This window comes from Malurus melanocephalus, unplaced genomic scaffold (assembly GCF_030028575.1).
Source record: "Malurus melanocephalus ecotype Western Australia unplaced genomic scaffold, MMel_1.1 scaffold_970, whole genome shotgun sequence".
NCBI lineage: Eukaryota > Metazoa > Chordata > Aves > Passeriformes > Maluridae > Malurus > Malurus melanocephalus.
Window position 1 is genome coordinate 4,363 of NW_026624202.1, and position 16,335 is coordinate 20,697.

The following is a 16,335-nucleotide window of genomic DNA, read 5'->3' on the forward strand; positions in this document are numbered from 1 at the left end:
ACCTCCCCCATGAAGGACCAGGACCTGTGCCACAGCATCTTCAGTGCAACACACAACACCGTCCCTGCTCATGTCCTGGGGCCCCCCAAAAACCCTCCAGGTGCCACCTTTTCCTGGGACATTCCAGTCCAGCTTTCCTGTAAGATTCACAGGCAGGCAGAATTTTTATCTRTAACTTACAGAATCAATGCCTGCAGCAGCTCAGGGTAGAATAAACGGGATTTTGGGGGCCCAAGGAATGGAGGAGCTGTCCTGTCCCAGCTCTACCTCCTGTGCCAGCAGCAGGGGAGATGCAGCTCTCAGCCATCAGTTGAGATCAGTTCAACCTCACAAGAATTACCTGGCCACATTTACCATTAACCCCAAAGTGCCAGTGCATCACCTGTGTGTTATCTCAGCAAGTTTGGGTGGTCTTTGTAGGACAAAACCTGTGCTGGGTGCAAGAACTGACTCTAATCCCTGTTAGCTGAACTACCCAGCTGTAGGATCGGTGTTCAAAATAAGCACTGAATCCTTAAGAGCAGAGTTTGGCACCCTCTGTGAAGCCCACGGGGCGATCAAGGCTCCTAAAACAGCTCTTGATTTTGGGAACACCACGCAGGACTTGGTACGATGGGATGGAACCTTTACACAGCTCTGTCCGTGGGAMCGAGGGTGGCAAACCAGAGAGATGGATGGGAATAAAACTAATGATTGATTTAAATGGAAACGAGTGAGACTGAAAGCCCTTCCCCAGAACGGTTCCCTGACCAGCACAGGAGCTGTCACTGCAGCAGGGCACGATGTCTGAAGGAACATTGCAGCCATGACATCAAAGCCAGCAAAAACAATTATTAAATAGAAATAGTGACTCACCAGCCCAAGGACTGAATCTCTGTGGCTCAGCCCCGAGGTGTGATGCTGCTCCACGGAGGAATCTCCACACAGCCCCTGAGAATGGACAGGACAAGACAAGGGGTTAACAAAGCTTTCTGGACACTGCCCTGAGAGAGGTTTGACAAATGTCCATAAATGTGGAKCTTTAAATAAAGACAGCTCGTACCTATGCTTGCAATAGACTTTTGTATGTTATTTCCTCAATCATTTTTGTTTTAATATATTTTTACATTGGAGGCATTTAAACAAGATTGAACTGGAGCTCTGCACCCTGCAGTGCCTCAAGCCTAAGGAAGAGCTGGATGTCCTCACACTGCTCCAAGCTGAGGCAGCTCTCGTGCGGGAAGGGAGCTGCTGCTGCARACAAACATTCAGAAATCACCCCTGCCTGCGTGTCCAGACCTGGGAGAAAGCCCTTCCACCACTCCCTTGGATTTCCCTCCCCACACCCACTTTGCTTCCAGCTGGGGAAGCTTTGTCTCGGGAGCATTTCAGCATCTCGAAGGGCTTTTCCAWCCTCAGGGATTCCATGGGATGCCCAGGACTGACCCAGCTGTGCAGACAGGCCTTGGAAGCTGTTACACACAGATCATCTTGCCATGACCCAGAGCACTCCAGGGCATCCCTGACAGAGTGCAGAGAGCGGGAAAAACACACAGCTACACCACCGATCCTGATCTGAGAGCTCCAAGGAAAATTGCTGTTCAGGTGGCACTGAGGATGACACTTTCCTGCCCCRGAACCACGGCCCAGGTTTCTGTGGGAGCCTGAATTATTCGTGCAGTTCAGAAGCTGCACATCCTTAAAGCCTTCCCTTGGGAACATGAGGCTTCCCATGTGCATTCTGTAGTCCAGTTGGTAATTCAAGCATATTTCAAGATGGTTTAAATCAGAATGAGGTGACTTGGTGACAGCACAGCATTACATCAGGAGACTCAGCAGACAACATTCACTACAGACTCTCCATTCTCAGCACTCCAGCTGCAATATTCTCATTTCTCACACTCTCAGTTCTGTTTCCAGGACTCCCATCAGGAAAYTGATGGCTATTTCCAGATACAAATCCCTAAGGTGTCACTGTTCCCAGTCACTACTCCTCTCCCCAMGCCATCCTTTACCCCTTTYATAGCCACAGCCTCACCCAGGACACAAAAGGAGGCTCCCAGGTGCTTCYTGTGACCCAAATCATTCCAGGTGRGGCAGGAAATAAACATAAATTTGTCCCTTTTGGGCTAAGGAATTGTCTTGGCCCTTATTCCCCCTTCTCTCACATGGRGTCATGGGGAATTTGTCAAGTCCAAAACCAAACAAAATTTGTTTTTCCATCGGTTTCCATCAGAACTGTTCAGTTCCCACTGACCCATGGCCACAGCCGCAGGAGCAGCTTCTCTTTGCWCCCCATGTGAGTGCAACAGGGACCCCCATCCCTCTGCTTCCCRGAAAAAGGAGCACAGCCCATCCCATAAAATCTTGTCATCGCAGCTGGGCACGGGCACGAGCTTYATTCCATGAACCATGATCCCAGAGAGCCTCGAGCCCCGGACAAACTCGTCCCACAGTGGCTACAGGGTGCCAGTGTCAGTGCTCACAGGACACACGGCGGATCCCACCCGACCCAGGAGACCCCCGAGCAGCCTCTCCTCTGCCCCTCTCACCTGCAGGCACCGCTCGCTCGTTCCCGGCGKCGCTGCCGGAGCCCAGGGGATTTTTCCCATCCTTGGCTCAGGACAGCTCGTTCCTAGCGCATCTGCCCCTGGCACGGCAGGAGCAGGGCGGCCGCTCCGCGTTCCGCGCTCCGGGGTGCGCTCGGGCGGAACCGCAGCCTCCGGTGCCGCACCTGTCCCGGGGCCCCGCCCTGCGGGTTCCGCCCGCGCCTCCTCCTCCTGCGGCAGCCGCTGCCCTTGGCCCGTCCTGCTGCTTCCAGGGCGGAAAAACCGCCCTGCGGATTGCTTCTGATAACAGTCATCCGTTTTCTRATAGGAGTCCTTGAAATAGAATTGAGTGTCTGTGACAAACGAGGATGATACAGATGGAGTGAGGGCAGAGGAAACCTTATTCCTGCCAGTCCCAGTTATCTCAAGCTTGATAAATAGGGAATGGGAATTCTGTGTCCTCTCCTGCTTAGGATGTATATTTTTACTGTCCTAAAAGGGACCATTTAGTTTGAGGCTTTAGTTTGATTGSTGTGGGTCAGGGATCTGCTGCTTTGGCAGGGCAGGTGGAGCTGCTCTTGGTGATTGTGACAGACCTGAATTATAAGAGATTAACGGGAAATTACTCAGTGCACCAAAAGTGACAGAGAATATCAGCTTGACCGGTGTCATGTGCAGACCTGGGACAATGACCCCAAACACCCCCAAAAGGGAAAGAAACTCTGAGCCACGCTATGATCAGACCCCATAGGGGCCGTTTATTGGAARCGCCAGTAAGGAATAACAGGAATCGCTGCATTCCCTGGCTCTCAGTTTGGTCCCACCTGCCCACACCACTGCCCTTGGGAAGCATTGCTCTTCCCGGATGGAAAGCCAAGAAACATTTTTTTTTCCTCTGTCCCTTAAAACTCTTCTCAGAAAGCCTCCATTATCCCGCGTTTCTCCTCGAACAGCGTCCTTTCTCCTTCCGTCTGTCCGGTCCCTCCCCGAGCGTGTGGCTCCGCTGCCCGCCGGTGCTTCGGCAATTAATGTACTTGATGTAATTGATGTAATTGATGTAATTAATTGATGCTGAGCCTCGCTGGGCCGGCAGAAGGGGCCGGGGGGCTCAGGCCAGGGCCGGCCGTGCCAGCGCCACAGCGCGCTGCAGCTGCTCGTACGACACGAACATCACCACGTTCCACGAGCCCAGCCGCAGGAAGGACGGCACGAAGCTGTACCGGGAAAAGCGCTGCTGAGTGCCGGGGACAGCCCCGTGCCCCGTCCCGCAAACGGCTTCGGGAATTTGGGGTTCGGTGCGGGCATTGCGGGGCCTTTGCGGGCGCTCGGTGGCGCGTCCCCAACTCACCCCTTGTAGAGGCCGGCGGGGCCGTCCTGCGTGAGCAGCGCCAGCAGACAGCTCAGGGCGCTGCGGTACTCGCCGGGGCTCGCGTTCATGTACCGCGTCTTCACCACGTCCACGGGCGACGCCACCAGCGTGGCGCAGAACCCSGCGCCGAAAGCGGCCACGAAGTGACACGGGACATTGTCTGAAGGGGGAAGAGCCGGGGGTTGGACATTGGGGGACAGGGATGGCACCCGCCACGTCCGCCCCGCGCCGTCCTCACCCGTCATGAGCCGTGTCCGCAGCAGCGCGTCCTTGAGGAGGTCGTAGGTGACGAGYTCCCCGCAGTTGATGATGGCATTGCGGGCGATGTTGGGCAGCGTCCCTGGGCAGGAGGGTGGTGGCGTTGGGAATGCTGGTCACGGCTCTTCCCGGAGCACCCTGGGCCCTGCTGTCCCCATCCTTGTCCCCATCCCGCCTCTCTTCCCTTCCTCATCCCCATTTCCATTTCTGTTCCCACTCCGTCCCTTTCCCGTGCTCAGCCCCGCTCGCTCGTACCTCTCCAGAGCCCGCGGATGCCCTCCTCCCTGGCGATGGTCCGATAGGCATCCACGGTGCCGCTGTAGCGGCGGGCACTGTCCGGCAGCGCCCCGCTGGCCTGGAAGCGGACCTTGACCACGTCGGTGGGCTGGGCACAGGCCACGGCMACCGCGCCCGTGGTGCAGCCGGCCAGGAGCCGTGCGGCCATGCCTGTGTCTGGAGAGGGCAGGGATCGGGACTGCTGCAGGATCCCCGCCCTGCAGGGACCCCGCGCTGTGTCACAGCCTCATCGCGGGGCTCTTGGCCCCAGGGTGAGTCTCTCGCCCCCAGGGTGAGTATCTCAGCCTAGGAAGGGGCGCGCAGGGATGTCCGGGCTGCCTGGACACTCACTCTCAGCCCCCTTGGGGGTGTAGAGCTGCTTCACCGAGTCGTAGAGGCCGATGCGGATGGAGGCGAAGCTCATCTGGCGCTGCAGCCCGGCCGCCAGCCCGCTGTACAGGCTGCGGGCTCCCTCCGTCCTCACCATGGTGCTCAGCGTCCCCAAAACACCCCGGTACCGCACGGAGCTGACGGGCCGCGGGACCCTCGCCTCTCCCTGGATCTGCGCGGTGCCGCTGTGTCACCCCACGTTGTGCTCGGCCCCGGAGCCCCCAGCCCCGCAGCAGAGCTGGGTGGGATCCCCCTCCCATCACAGGGTCCGGCCCTACCTGCAGCCGCACTTTGGCCGTGTCCAGGGGGAAGGTGCACAGGTCCGCGATGCAGCCGGCCATCCCCGCGCTGACGAACTTGACCGCGGCCGTCGGGGGCACCTCGGGGGGCTTCAGACCCACCATGACGGCTGGAAGGGGCTGGAAGGAGAGGAGGGGTTTGTAGGGAGCCGGGAGGGCGCATCAGGCCGTGGCTTCACGTGCGTGTCCTGTTCGGCGCTGGAGGCGACCATGTGCCACGGTGGCTCTTGAAAGCTTTGGGCAACCCCAAAAGCCATATCCTGCCCTGTCTACTCACTTCTGTCCCGGGGAAACTGAGGCACAGGGCTTGCTCAGCACGGCATTCACCAGTGCCCACTCTTCCTTATCCCACCCCAGCTATAACAGGGGTTGCTGGGTGAGATCATCTCCCCAGAGGGACCTGCCTGGAGCCCTGTCCCTCCATGCCCTGTTCCTCCATGCCCTGTCCCTCCATGCCCTCACCGTAGGGACCTCGGCACAGTGTCCCGGCTCTTGCCCTGCACAGGCAGTGCCTTGAGAGCCGTGTCCCTGGCCCCACCCTTATATAGCACCCAGGAGGACATTCCAGCGGCCACGGATTGGATCGGGTGACAGGAAAACAGTGTTCCCCCGGTGGCATTTGAGTTGATGGGACTGGGTCACCTGGCACCCGTGACATGACAGCTTTCAGCCCCCCTTGCAGGGCTCAGGCATGAGGAGGGGGGTCCTACCCCGACCTCCTGCACTGGACTGGGGAGGAATCTTGGTTGTCACCCCAAAACCACTGTGGGAAGGATGAGATACAGAAAACCCTCGCCCCAAGGCTTTCCAAGCGAGCGGTTCAGAGGCAGCGCTGAGCTCGGCACAGGGCAGGTCAGATCCCCTGGCTGGCACGGATCAGGGGCTGCAGTCCATCCCGGACAGCTGCCTGTGCCTGGGGAAACGTGCTCCCCACGCTCACGTGGAGCAGGGCCGGGGGAATCCACCCTGGAACCCGTGACACCCGTGGAGAGCAGGGCACTGGGGCTGGGGCTGGCAGGAGGGACAGGGAGGGACAGGGAGGGACAGTGTTTACCTCATGGCCCAGACACAACTCAGGGGTCAGTGCTGTGACATCCTCCGTGACGGTGATCCCAGCCCAGCTGGCATCCTGCCTGAGCTTTTCGGGGGATGCCAGCAGGAGAAAGCAGCCTGCACGTCACTCCTGTCCTTCCAGGGAACACTGGGTGCCTTTAGCTCCCATCCCGACCCAGCAAGGACAGGGAACGGGGCCGCAATCACAGGGTAAGTGACTTACGCATTCAGGGGGTCCCCTGGGAAAAACACTTGCACAAGAGGGAGAAAAAAGGGATGCWGATCCTTTGGCTGCTTAAATCCTGAATTGCACGYGTGSYTGGAAAAGCAGCTCAGAATGGAAGCRGCTCCTCCCACATGGGCTGTCCTGCACGGTGACACTCAATTCTTTGGTGAAGCAGTGGCATTTCCGTGTGCTCCTGGTCTCCCCAGTTCCAGCAGCATTTCTCTGGCTTGGGAGTTCTGTGGGAGAGACTCTGTCCCCTGTTGAGGAAAGGTTCCTGCCCTGGCATAGGGACACTGCACAGGCTGACAACAAAGCARGTGAATTTTATTGAAACTAACGCTGGAGAGAGCAGTACAAAAATAACTGAGCTCTGTTGGCATCAAAGTCTGTTCTCTGAAAGGTGTACAAAAATAATTTAAATATAAATAGAAAAGTCTCATMTTTCTAGTCACCCCCTTTTGTACACCCACCAGATTTCACAGTGCCCTTGGCCTGTGTTCACACAAGCMCTTTGGGCASCTGTAGAAACAGAGAATTGTGCTGCCCAACAAATATTTTTGGAAGGGCCATTTCACAGGATTAAATCCTAARACTGGACTACCTGGAGAGCAGGTMCCAGGCCATGGGTTACCCATAGGGGTGCATCTCCCTGGGGACCTGCCCCTGCAAGATGCAGCTCCCTTTGGGTGACCACAGGCTTTGAGCCCTGCTAAATAGGGATTTCAATGAACAAACCAATGAGGCAAACTGAAAACAGAGCCTGGAAGCTGCAGCTTCCACCTGCCCCTCACAGGAGGACTCAGCCTTGGCCAGCACMTGGGGCCATGGCTTAGGAAGCTCTGCTGTGGCCGGACTCTCGCCACCACTACTCCTTCTTGGTCAGCTGAGCAGAGAAAATCCTGGCGATTCTTCTGGTTTGCTCTTCTGAGAGGTCGGGGCTGGGCCGGGGCCGATTTGGCCTTCGGTAGGGGATGGCTCCAGGCACTGCTGCTCTGCTGCTCTGCGAGAGAAGGGACAGAGTGAGAGCCCTGCCTGTGCTTGGGGTCATGGCAAAGCCCAGCCTGTGCAGCGGGGATGAGGTGGGGACACACAGAAACCACCCCAATGGGAAAGATCTGCACCCAGAACGGGCTCTGCTGTGGCACTCCTGACCTTGTGAGCATCCACCCTCAGCCAAATCCTCCCGTGTGAAACCAAAGCAATGGCAGTGCTGTACTCACTGGCACCTGACTGCATCCTGGCTTTCAATTATTATTTTACTTTATAATTTGCAGAACCCTGAAGACCAAATCTCCTCACAGTGGAGAGGGAATACTSTGTCACAACAAATCTAAGCCTGCTGACAGGAAAAGGCAGGGAATGGGTTTAAACTAAAAGAGGAGAGATTTAGATTAGATATTAGGAAGAAAATCTTTCCTGTGAGGGCGGTGAGGCCCTGGCCCAGGGTGCCCAGAGCAGCTGTGGTGCCCCTGGATCCCTGGCAGTGCCCAAGGCCAGGCTGGATGGGGTTTAGAGCAGCCTGGGAYAGCAGAAGGTGTCCCTGCCCATGGCACGGGGTGGGACTGGATGGGCTTTAAGGTCCCTCCCAGCCCAAACCATTCTGTGATCCCATGATAAATGGGATGGGCCAGCCTCAGCTGCCTGCAGGGATCCCAAAGCAGCACCCCATGGCAGGAAAAGCCCTGGTTTATGCAGTGTCATCTCCTCTGTGCTTTTCCTGCAGCCTGGCTTTGTCCCAGATGTTCCAGCARCACTAAAAGATGAGTAATTCCAGCACACAGGGAAGCACACATTTCTCCCCAAGTGGTTTAGAGCTGGGCTGTGTCCTGAGGCACCGAGAAAAGCGATCCTGTTCTGAGAACCTTCAGAGGAGCAAGCTGTGGGGCCTTCTGGAAATCTGATCCACCACTCTGGCCTTTCACCCACATCACTGGCTGCTTCTCTGAGGTCTCCTGAGGTGAGCAGCTCCTGAGAAACAGCACCAGGATCAGTTTTGGTGCACTCTGATAGGCACSGCTTGGAGAAGGAAATGGCTGTTTTAGGAATAAGGGAGTCCTTGTGTTTGGTAACCTGTGCATTGCAGGCTCAGGAGACAGCCTGCAGGTAAAATACTTCCTAGCACTTCYCCTTTCTATGGCACTGAAATGACAYAWATGGATAAYTAGGAGAATCTCTGCTTTGCACTTCTTTTTAACAGTTCTCCAGGATGAATTTCCTAAACCAAAATGTGAGGAGCCCAGAGAGATGAAATGCAGACCTGGATGCAGTGGAAGCCTAAAAAGCAGCAGAGAGAGCTGCAGGCTGGGCAAAGCACCTCCCTTGGACAGGGCTGTCTGCAGAMCAGGACAGCAGCTCATTCTTCCCGTGGTGTTTTCTGTCCAAGGACCAGCCCAAAGGTCAGGAGTGGCTGGAGAGGGGCAGTGACCAGGCTCTGTGCTGACCCCTGAGTTCTGAACAGCATTTGAAARCATCTCCCTAGGAAATTCCTCCAATCTGCCAATTAACCCTATTTCAAAAGTGCAGGAACCTGCATTTCCTGCCTCCCCCAGCTCCCCTTTCCCATGTGCCACATGTCCTGCACAGCCAGGGATGGAGAGCCAGCACCTCCCATTTTCAGTGTAAGGAACAGAGCCCARCAATGGGTTGGGTGGGAAGGGACCTTAGAGCCCATCCCATTCCACCCCCTGACCTGGGCAGGGACCCCTCCCACTGTCCCAGDGTGCCCCAATGTCCAGCCTGGCCTCGGGCACTGCCAGGGATTCAGGGGATCCACAGTTGCTCTGGGCACCCTGTGCCAGGACCATCCCACTCTCACAGTCAGGAATTCCTCCCAACATCTAATCCCCCTAAAGTGCYCTGTACCCCGATGCCATAACACAAGAGCAGTTTGTTTGCTCCCCAAGTCACGAAACCAGGTGGAAACACGCTTGGAAAACACGCCACTGGCATGTTGTTTCAAAGACAAATAAACCTCCTTCCATTCTCCTCCCACTGTCCMATGTGCAGGATGAAGTGGTGTTAAGACGTATCCATCCTAACAATCTTCCTAAAAATGAACTTCCAGCTGTGGGAAAGGTTTAACAGCAGCTCTTGCTGCTATTTCACATGAACATGTGTGAATCCAAATGGGGTTTAAMAGCACTGTTAACACTCCCAGCTCAGACAGATGACCAGAATCACAGAATCATGGAAATTATTGAGGATGGAGAAGACACGTAAGCCATGGAGTCCAGCTGTTCCYGCAGCACTGCCAGGGTCACCATTATCCCATGTCCCCAAGTACAACAATCACACAGCTTTAAATCCCTCCAGGGACAGGGACTGCTCCAGGGCTGGACAGCCCTTTGGGGGAAGAAATTTTCCCAATATCCAACCTAAACTTCCCCTGGCCCAGCCTGAGCCGTTCCCTCTCCTCCTGTCCCCGTTCCTCGGATCAGATCCCAAATCCCCCCGGCTGTCCCCTCCTGTCAGGAGTTGTGCAGAGCCACAAATCCCCCCTGATCCTCCTTTGCTCCAGGCTCAGCCCCTTCCCAGCTCCCTCAGTTGCTCCAGCCCTTCCCCAGCTCCATTGCTCCTTTTTGCACATCAAAGCTGCCCTCTGACCCATCTCACAGGCAGTTTCTGACTCAGGTTTATCCTCCTGCATAGTTTCCAGAGCACAGGTCTGAAATGTCGTGTTTACAGCGTTCCCGCTCCAGGAACAGGCTCAGCTCATGCCCAGCCCAGGTTTCTCCCTCTCTGTCTCAAACTCCAAGTGTCTGGTGCTCAGCCAGGAAGCACACGTTCCACGGGGAAGATGCAAGAGGAAAGGGGACTCGTGCACCCAGGATCACGCTTCACTTTTCTTTTTATAGGAATGGCAGTGACACTGAAACCAGGCGAGGATTATCCAGTGCCTGGGTGCCAGGGGCTGCACTAAAGCAGATTCATGGGCATTTTTTAGGTCATGGCCTCTTCCAAGGTCAAACAGTTCCACTCCTGGAGGCAGAGGATGTTTCAGCACTGTGGCTCAGTTTGCTGAGGTTTTGTTTGTGCACAGGGATGGGGGACAAACAGATCTGTGTGAACAGACTGCAACACTCTTGTTTTGGAAGCACCTTACACCAAGTATTCCCATGAGAGTTCTTGTTTGCACTCCCCTGGCAGTGGCCTGGCACCCACTCCCGATTTCCAGGCAGGAAAACAGCAAGATCCAGCAGGTCAACAAGGAACAACACGACCAAGAAAGGATGGTTTGGTTGTGGCTGCCATTGGCATATTTGGAACATATAAAACTTGTAATTGTGAGTCTGCCCAAGGCTGTGCTATTTCTAATTCACACTGTAGGTAAATCTATGCATATACAAATAGGAATTATTCTGAGTAAAACTGGTTTCCACGTAAGTTTCTTATCTTTTTGGAATATTCCTGGAGGTGAAGGGGAAAAAAATACCACAGTATTTGGAGAGGGACTTTAGCTAAGGGCCTGGAGTGCCAGGACAAGGGGGAATGGCTTCCCACTGCCAGAGGGCAGGTTAGGTGGGATATTTGGAAGAAATTGTTCCCTGGGAGGGTGGGAACAGGGTGCCCAGAGCAGCTGTGGCTGTGATCCCTGGCAGTGCCCAAGGCCAGGCTGGACACTGGGGCTGGGAGCAGCCTGGGACAGTGGGACGTGTCCCTGCCCATGGCAGGGAGTGGAACAAGAGGATCTCTGAGGTTCTTTACCACCCAAACCATTCTGGGATTCTGGGATTYTATGGAAAAGTTTATCAATGCTCTGATTATTCAAACCTGCCCTCTAATCCCTGCTCAGAGCAGGTGAGCAGTGTGGAAGACAAGAGTTGGGAAGGACCTCAAGAATGGGAAGCCTTAGTTTGATGTAATGGAGAAAAGGAGCAAAAACCAAGGAGGATTCGTGAGGCTCTGCAAAATGCTGATCCCTGGAAGGTGAAGCATCCACRCTGAGCCTGAGCTGCTGCAGCTCCTCCTCAGGGCCCCAAGTCCTCCCTGCAGGAGCTGAGCTAACCTTTCTGCCTCCAATGCTGCCCACTGCACACCTCAGCACTGCCTGGCCATAGCAGGGGCAGACAAGCCAGGCAGAGCAGGAGGAGCACCAGGAGTGAGTTTGCAATTGCCAAGTGACTGAGGGCTCTGGTGACATCCAGAGAACAGCTCCAATTTCAGCCTTGCTGTCATGCTGGTGTCTGCTGACCTGTGCAGAACCAAACTCAGCCCAGCTTTAGAAACCARTGTTCCAAGGGACAATCAAAACCAAAACCAGGAGGAAGCATTTTCTGAGCTCGATGCATTGGCAGTAGTGAAAAACCTCAAACAGAAGTTTTTCACAGAGGGCGTTTGATGCACAAGACACGACGTAAACCTGCCTTGGCATGGCCTACAAGCACTGCAGCGAAGGATTAGTGCCAGCTAATCCTGGAATGAAGCTGGTTTAGGATCAAAAYATCCAAAGAGTGTCTTGCTAACAGTCTTCCTAATTATTAATAATTCCCAGGGCTGTATTTCCAGCCACTCAGCTCAGCAGGGACACCTTCCACTGTCCCAGGGTGCTCCAAGCCCTGCCCWGGAACATTTCCAGRRATCCAGGAGCAGCCACAGCTTCTCTGGGCACCCAGCACCAGGGCCTCCCCACCCTCACAGGGCAGAATTTCTTCCTAATATCCAATCTAAATCTCCCCTCTTCTAGTTTAAAACTGTTCCCCCTCGTCCCATCACTATCTGCCCATGTAAAAAGTCACTCTCCTTCTTTTTCATAACCCCTCTTTATGAAGTGAAAAGAAGATAAATACCTTGAAAACAACTGAGCCAGTTTGATAAATACCTTGAAAACAACTAACCTCTTGCAATAAAGAAACCTTCATGCACACAAGAAAAGTAAATGGCAATTTACTGGGCATTGCATTCAGCAATGCCCAGCTTTGGTGCAGGAGGAGCCATCACTCAGTTATTCCACTGCTCCCTGGGTCACAGAACTTTTACAAGATCCCTCCCCAGGACCCCTCCTGCTGCAAACTCCCTCATTTCACCCTGGTCTAAAGAGAGAAACCGAGGCCAYAATTAAAGTTAGAGCTGCTCAGAACGAGGCATGTCACACGACATTAAAGCACAGAAAGTGTGGAGGAGAGCCTGCTGCTCCCACTGACCCTGATGGAATAACATTGCCTGAGTGTAATGAACAACTGCTCGGTAAAAAGGTGTGAGGATCACAGACAACACAGCCATGGACGTTAAAAACCATCCTCACAGAGAGGAGAGCTGGCAGGAAGATTCCCCTTGACGTGGAAACCATCACCTCCAGGGTGAGCTCTGGCAGGCAAAGGAAGGGAGAAGTTCTAAGGAATTCCTGCTTTAAGGAACGGACTAAGCTGGACAATAAAACAAAGGACATCCTGTACTTACTTTTGGAGATGTGGAAGGGTGAGAAGAGCTGCTGAGCAGTCTCATGGAAGCTTCCATCTCCTGGGGTGGAAGGAAGAAGTTGGGAACAACAACGGGATCAGATCTGAGCAGAGCTGTTAAGGAACAACCCTTGGCAGCTGCAGATGTGGCAAAAGCTGATCTGTTAACAGGTCCCAGATTTGTTTGGGACATTAGTTTTAATGTAATTTCATTTAATCAATATGGCATTGYTCTGAACACTTGGTTCTCTCACCTGGGCTTGCAGAGCATGGGACACCAACTTRCTTTCAAACAACACCTCACAAATTTGTGGGGGACTTCATCCTGCAAAAATTCTGACACTTAATTCGAGGTCTGGAATTTGTGTAAGAAACATTGGGAAGTATTTTAAAAGCAAAATAAAACATGCTTCATTAATACAGGAGAAACACAAGGGCTCTAACACATGGGGTAAAACAACATAGAGAGAAACTGCAAGAAGACAAGTCAGAACTGCCCAAAACAAAGTGACTTTCACAAATCACAAAAKGTATTGGCTACAAGTGGCAAGAAAGTCATCACTGCTTTGTGTGAAACGGTGTAATGGGGTCCTCCAGCACCATCCCAGAACACCAGCTCCAGATTCATTTCCCAGGGAAGAAATCCACATAGCAAATTTCTCTTTCCTGAGGCCAGGGAYATTCTATCTAAGCAGGGAGAGTCACTGAATGCAAAGAGTGTTTAGGAAAAGAGTAAAGGATACAAAGTGGTTTTTGGTTYGATGGGGTTTTCTGACCCTTCCTGTGGCTCCTCACTGCTGTCATCAGGAGAGCTCTCACTGCTCCTTTCGGAGCCAGCCTGGGCTGATACACTCTGAGCACAGTTCTCATCAGAGCCACTTCCTTCCTTGCCTTCATCTTCATTTGCAGCCTCAGCACCTCCCTGCTCCTGTCTCTCGGTGGTTTTTGCACTGCTCAAACCCCCATCTCCTGGCAATGGTTCCTTGGAGCCTCCAYGGAGCCCTGTGCTCCTCTGCCCGGGTTCAGTGCTCGGTGCTCTGTCCCACAGGCTCCGGCCACAGGGCTGCACTGGCTCCTTCTCTGCCATTCCCCAGCTGCTGTTGAAGGGTTTGCAATCTCCTGCTGCTCCCCAGGGGCTGTTCCCAGCTCTGTGGGGGCTCAGGGGTGGGCTCAGGGTGCTGAACACGCTCTGGCTGTCCCCGTGCAGGATGCTGGACAAGGCACTGCTGTTCCCTTTTTGGAAACATCCCACATTGATGGAGTGCTGATCTTCACTGGGCTCCAGAGGATGCTGCTCAGTGCCTGGCCCTGTTTCAGAGATCACACTGGACCAGGGGCTGGTCCTGTCYGTTATGGTCGTTATTTCATTAAGAGTTCGTGGTTCTATAACATCCTCTTCGTATTCTTCTTCGCTGTGTGGCTGGATGGCAAAAGCACCTTCGTTTTCCTGGACAGAACCCACTGTGTGCTCATCCTCAGGGATAAGGGGGTCTAGGAGTTTGTGCAGCATGTGTCTGTGGAACACAGATCTGCCAGCAGTGCCCGGCTGCTGCGTGTCCCTGCAAATGCCGGGTGAGTCTGACCCCAGGTGGACTCCAGGAACTGCAGGAGTGGCTCCCTCCTCCTTCCAGCAGGGCACATCCCCAGCACCCAGCTGCCTGCTGCTGTCTGGAGATCCACTACAGGCTGCTTTGCTGTGTTTAGTTATAGTCTGCAAGTCTATAAAAAAACCACAAAAAACAGCATCAGTGAATGCATAGAGCAACAGTTAAAAGGAATCCATTTCAGAACTCAAAACAATTTCTGGACTCAAAGAATTGAGTTCACCTGCATTAGGTAAAATGGCAAACTATTCTGAGGCAAGTCCTTCTCCAAGGGAATGGTGGGGGACATTTGGAAAAGGAAAAGGAAGAGTCTGAAACACATTGTAGAGGAAGGCATGTAAAAAAGCAGTAAAAACAATTGCTAAGGATGAGAAAGGAAATAAAAAGAGCAAAGCCTTAGAGAATAAAGAGTGGGGGGAAAAGAGAAGATCAAGGTGGTGATACAAGGATGGCAAATTCTGGCATAAGAGGGATCTGCCCTTCTGCTCCATTTCTTAGAAATGCTGCTTCCCTGTAAGAAGCCATGGGCACAAAAAGCATGGAATAACTTTGCAACTGGCAGCAATTGCAGCTCTGGGCTCCAGTTTATTCTCTGCTCTGGTAAGTTATTGCAAAAGCTTCAACAGGGATTTGATTTCCTTGTCATTTTGCTACTCACAGCAGCCACTCACCATTGATTAGGCTGCTGACCTGAGACACCAACTGACTAGATTTTTCCAGAAGATGGCAGCCTTTGGGATCCATTTCTCTGCTCATCGAGCCCTGATGGTCACTCTCCCACTCCTCATGGCCTGGTTGGGATGTGATGAAGTCAGGAAAAGACCTGGTCAGCTTCTGGCTGAAGTATCTTTGAACCTCATCCAGCTCGCTCAAGTTCTTCCTGCAAGCAGTGGGAAGAAATTTGGTAAGAGGGGGAAATGAGCCTTGGCAGCTGGGTTTAAGTCAGATCATTCTAGTAACAACATGTAAATATGCAAATAAAAGATTAAAGGTTTTAACTGAAAAACAGATCAGTGGGCAAGCGTTGAGGCTGCTCTAAGTGAGAATAACATTCAAGAACAAATCCCGACCTGGCTATGAACTTCTGCTGAAAGCTAAAGAAGAGCTCATTTTCATCAAAGGAGGTGGATTTGAGATGACCTTCCAATAAATGTCATAAAGCCAGGAGTACTGCTTGACTTATGGCTGAGCTTGATAAAAATCTGAGGATTTCTATGTGTTTAAGATCTCGGGATTTTAAGATCTATTGCTTGTGGTAGCAGAAGGGTTGAAATACCTCAGGAAGTCTCTTTCGTTCCTATACTCTTACAGATAATAAATACTATTCTTCTAAATTCATATACCTCATTTAAACCCAGAATATAGTCAAGAGAACAGTGCTTCTAGCAAGAAGAAAACCATCCTGTTGGGAAAGGATTTACTGCCCTGTGCACCCCAGAAATGCCTACAGCCTTGCTCCTGTCCCTGAGGGAGGCAGCTGAAGGGATATTGSCTTCACACACTGCTGTGTGACAGATGTGGCAGCACACACAAACCAAGCCCTCTCTCCAGATTTGGAAGCACTGCTGCTGCTGTTCCCCTTCACCAGCCCCCACACTGCTGCAGCCCCTCAGTGCTGCTGTGGAGCCCCCAGCCAGTGCCTGATTTCCAGCCCTGCCTCACACTGCTGTAAATGACAGCGGAATCTCCTCATGGGTTATTGCACTTCATYTCCTCAGCACTGGATCCTTCCCTTCCCAGCTCCTCCCTGCCAAACCAAGGCTGGCAGTGCCCTGGTGGCACAGCCTTACCTGAGAGCAGTGAGGATTTCAGCCCGTGAGCTCAGAGCTGCAGAGTCCAGCCCAGCCTTACCTGAGGGCAGTGAGGAGAGCAGCCCGTGAGCTCAGAGCTGCAGAGTCCAGCCCTGTTTTACCTGAGAGCAGTGAGGAGAGCAGCCC

At 53.4% G+C, this 16,335-nt stretch overlaps 2 protein-coding genes across 4 annotated transcripts in view; both read right to left on the reverse strand.

The window, feature by feature from the left end:
• Nucleotides 1–3,271: 3,271 nt before the first annotated feature.
• On the reverse strand, nucleotides 3,272–6,480 carry LOC130585822 (putative mitochondrial transporter UCP3). 3 transcript variants are annotated; one of them, XM_057386466.1, is made up of 6 exons: nucleotides 6,175–6,480; nucleotides 5,100–5,240; nucleotides 4,783–4,993; nucleotides 4,411–4,608; nucleotides 3,877–4,237; nucleotides 3,272–3,742 (listed from the first exon to the last, which is right to left on the reverse strand). In XM_057386466.1, exons 2-6 carry the CDS (start codon nucleotides 5,223–5,225, stop codon nucleotides 3,637–3,639), a joined length of 1,002 nt encoding a protein of 333 aa, XP_057242449.1. In that variant the 5' UTR covers nucleotides 5,226–5,240; nucleotides 6,175–6,480; the 3' UTR covers nucleotides 3,272–3,636. The 3 variants fall into 3 exon arrangements, with proteins under 3 accessions (XP_057242449.1, XP_057242450.1, XP_057242448.1); XM_057386467.1 differs by lacking the exon at nucleotides 6,175–6,480 and having other exon boundaries at nucleotides 3,877–4,057; nucleotides 4,136–4,237; nucleotides 5,100–5,583; XM_057386465.1 differs by lacking the exon at nucleotides 6,175–6,480 and having other exon boundaries at nucleotides 5,100–5,583.
• A 707-nt stretch (nucleotides 6,481–7,187) lies between these two features.
• Nucleotides 7,188–16,335, reverse strand: part of C2CD3 (C2 domain containing 3 centriole elongation regulator) — a 39,008-nt gene continuing 29,860 nt past the window's right edge. The window contains exons 30-33 of the mRNA XM_057386468.1: nucleotides 15,070–15,278; nucleotides 13,538–14,513; nucleotides 12,796–12,898; nucleotides 7,188–7,399 (exon numbers count right to left, since the gene is read on the reverse strand). Of these exons, the coding sequence (XP_057242451.1) occupies nucleotides 7,265–7,399; nucleotides 12,796–12,898; nucleotides 13,538–14,513; nucleotides 15,070–15,278 (1,423 nt within the window). The 3' untranslated portion in view covers nucleotides 7,188–7,264. The remainder of the gene's footprint in view (nucleotides 7,400–12,795; nucleotides 12,899–13,537; nucleotides 14,514–15,069; nucleotides 15,279–16,335) is intronic.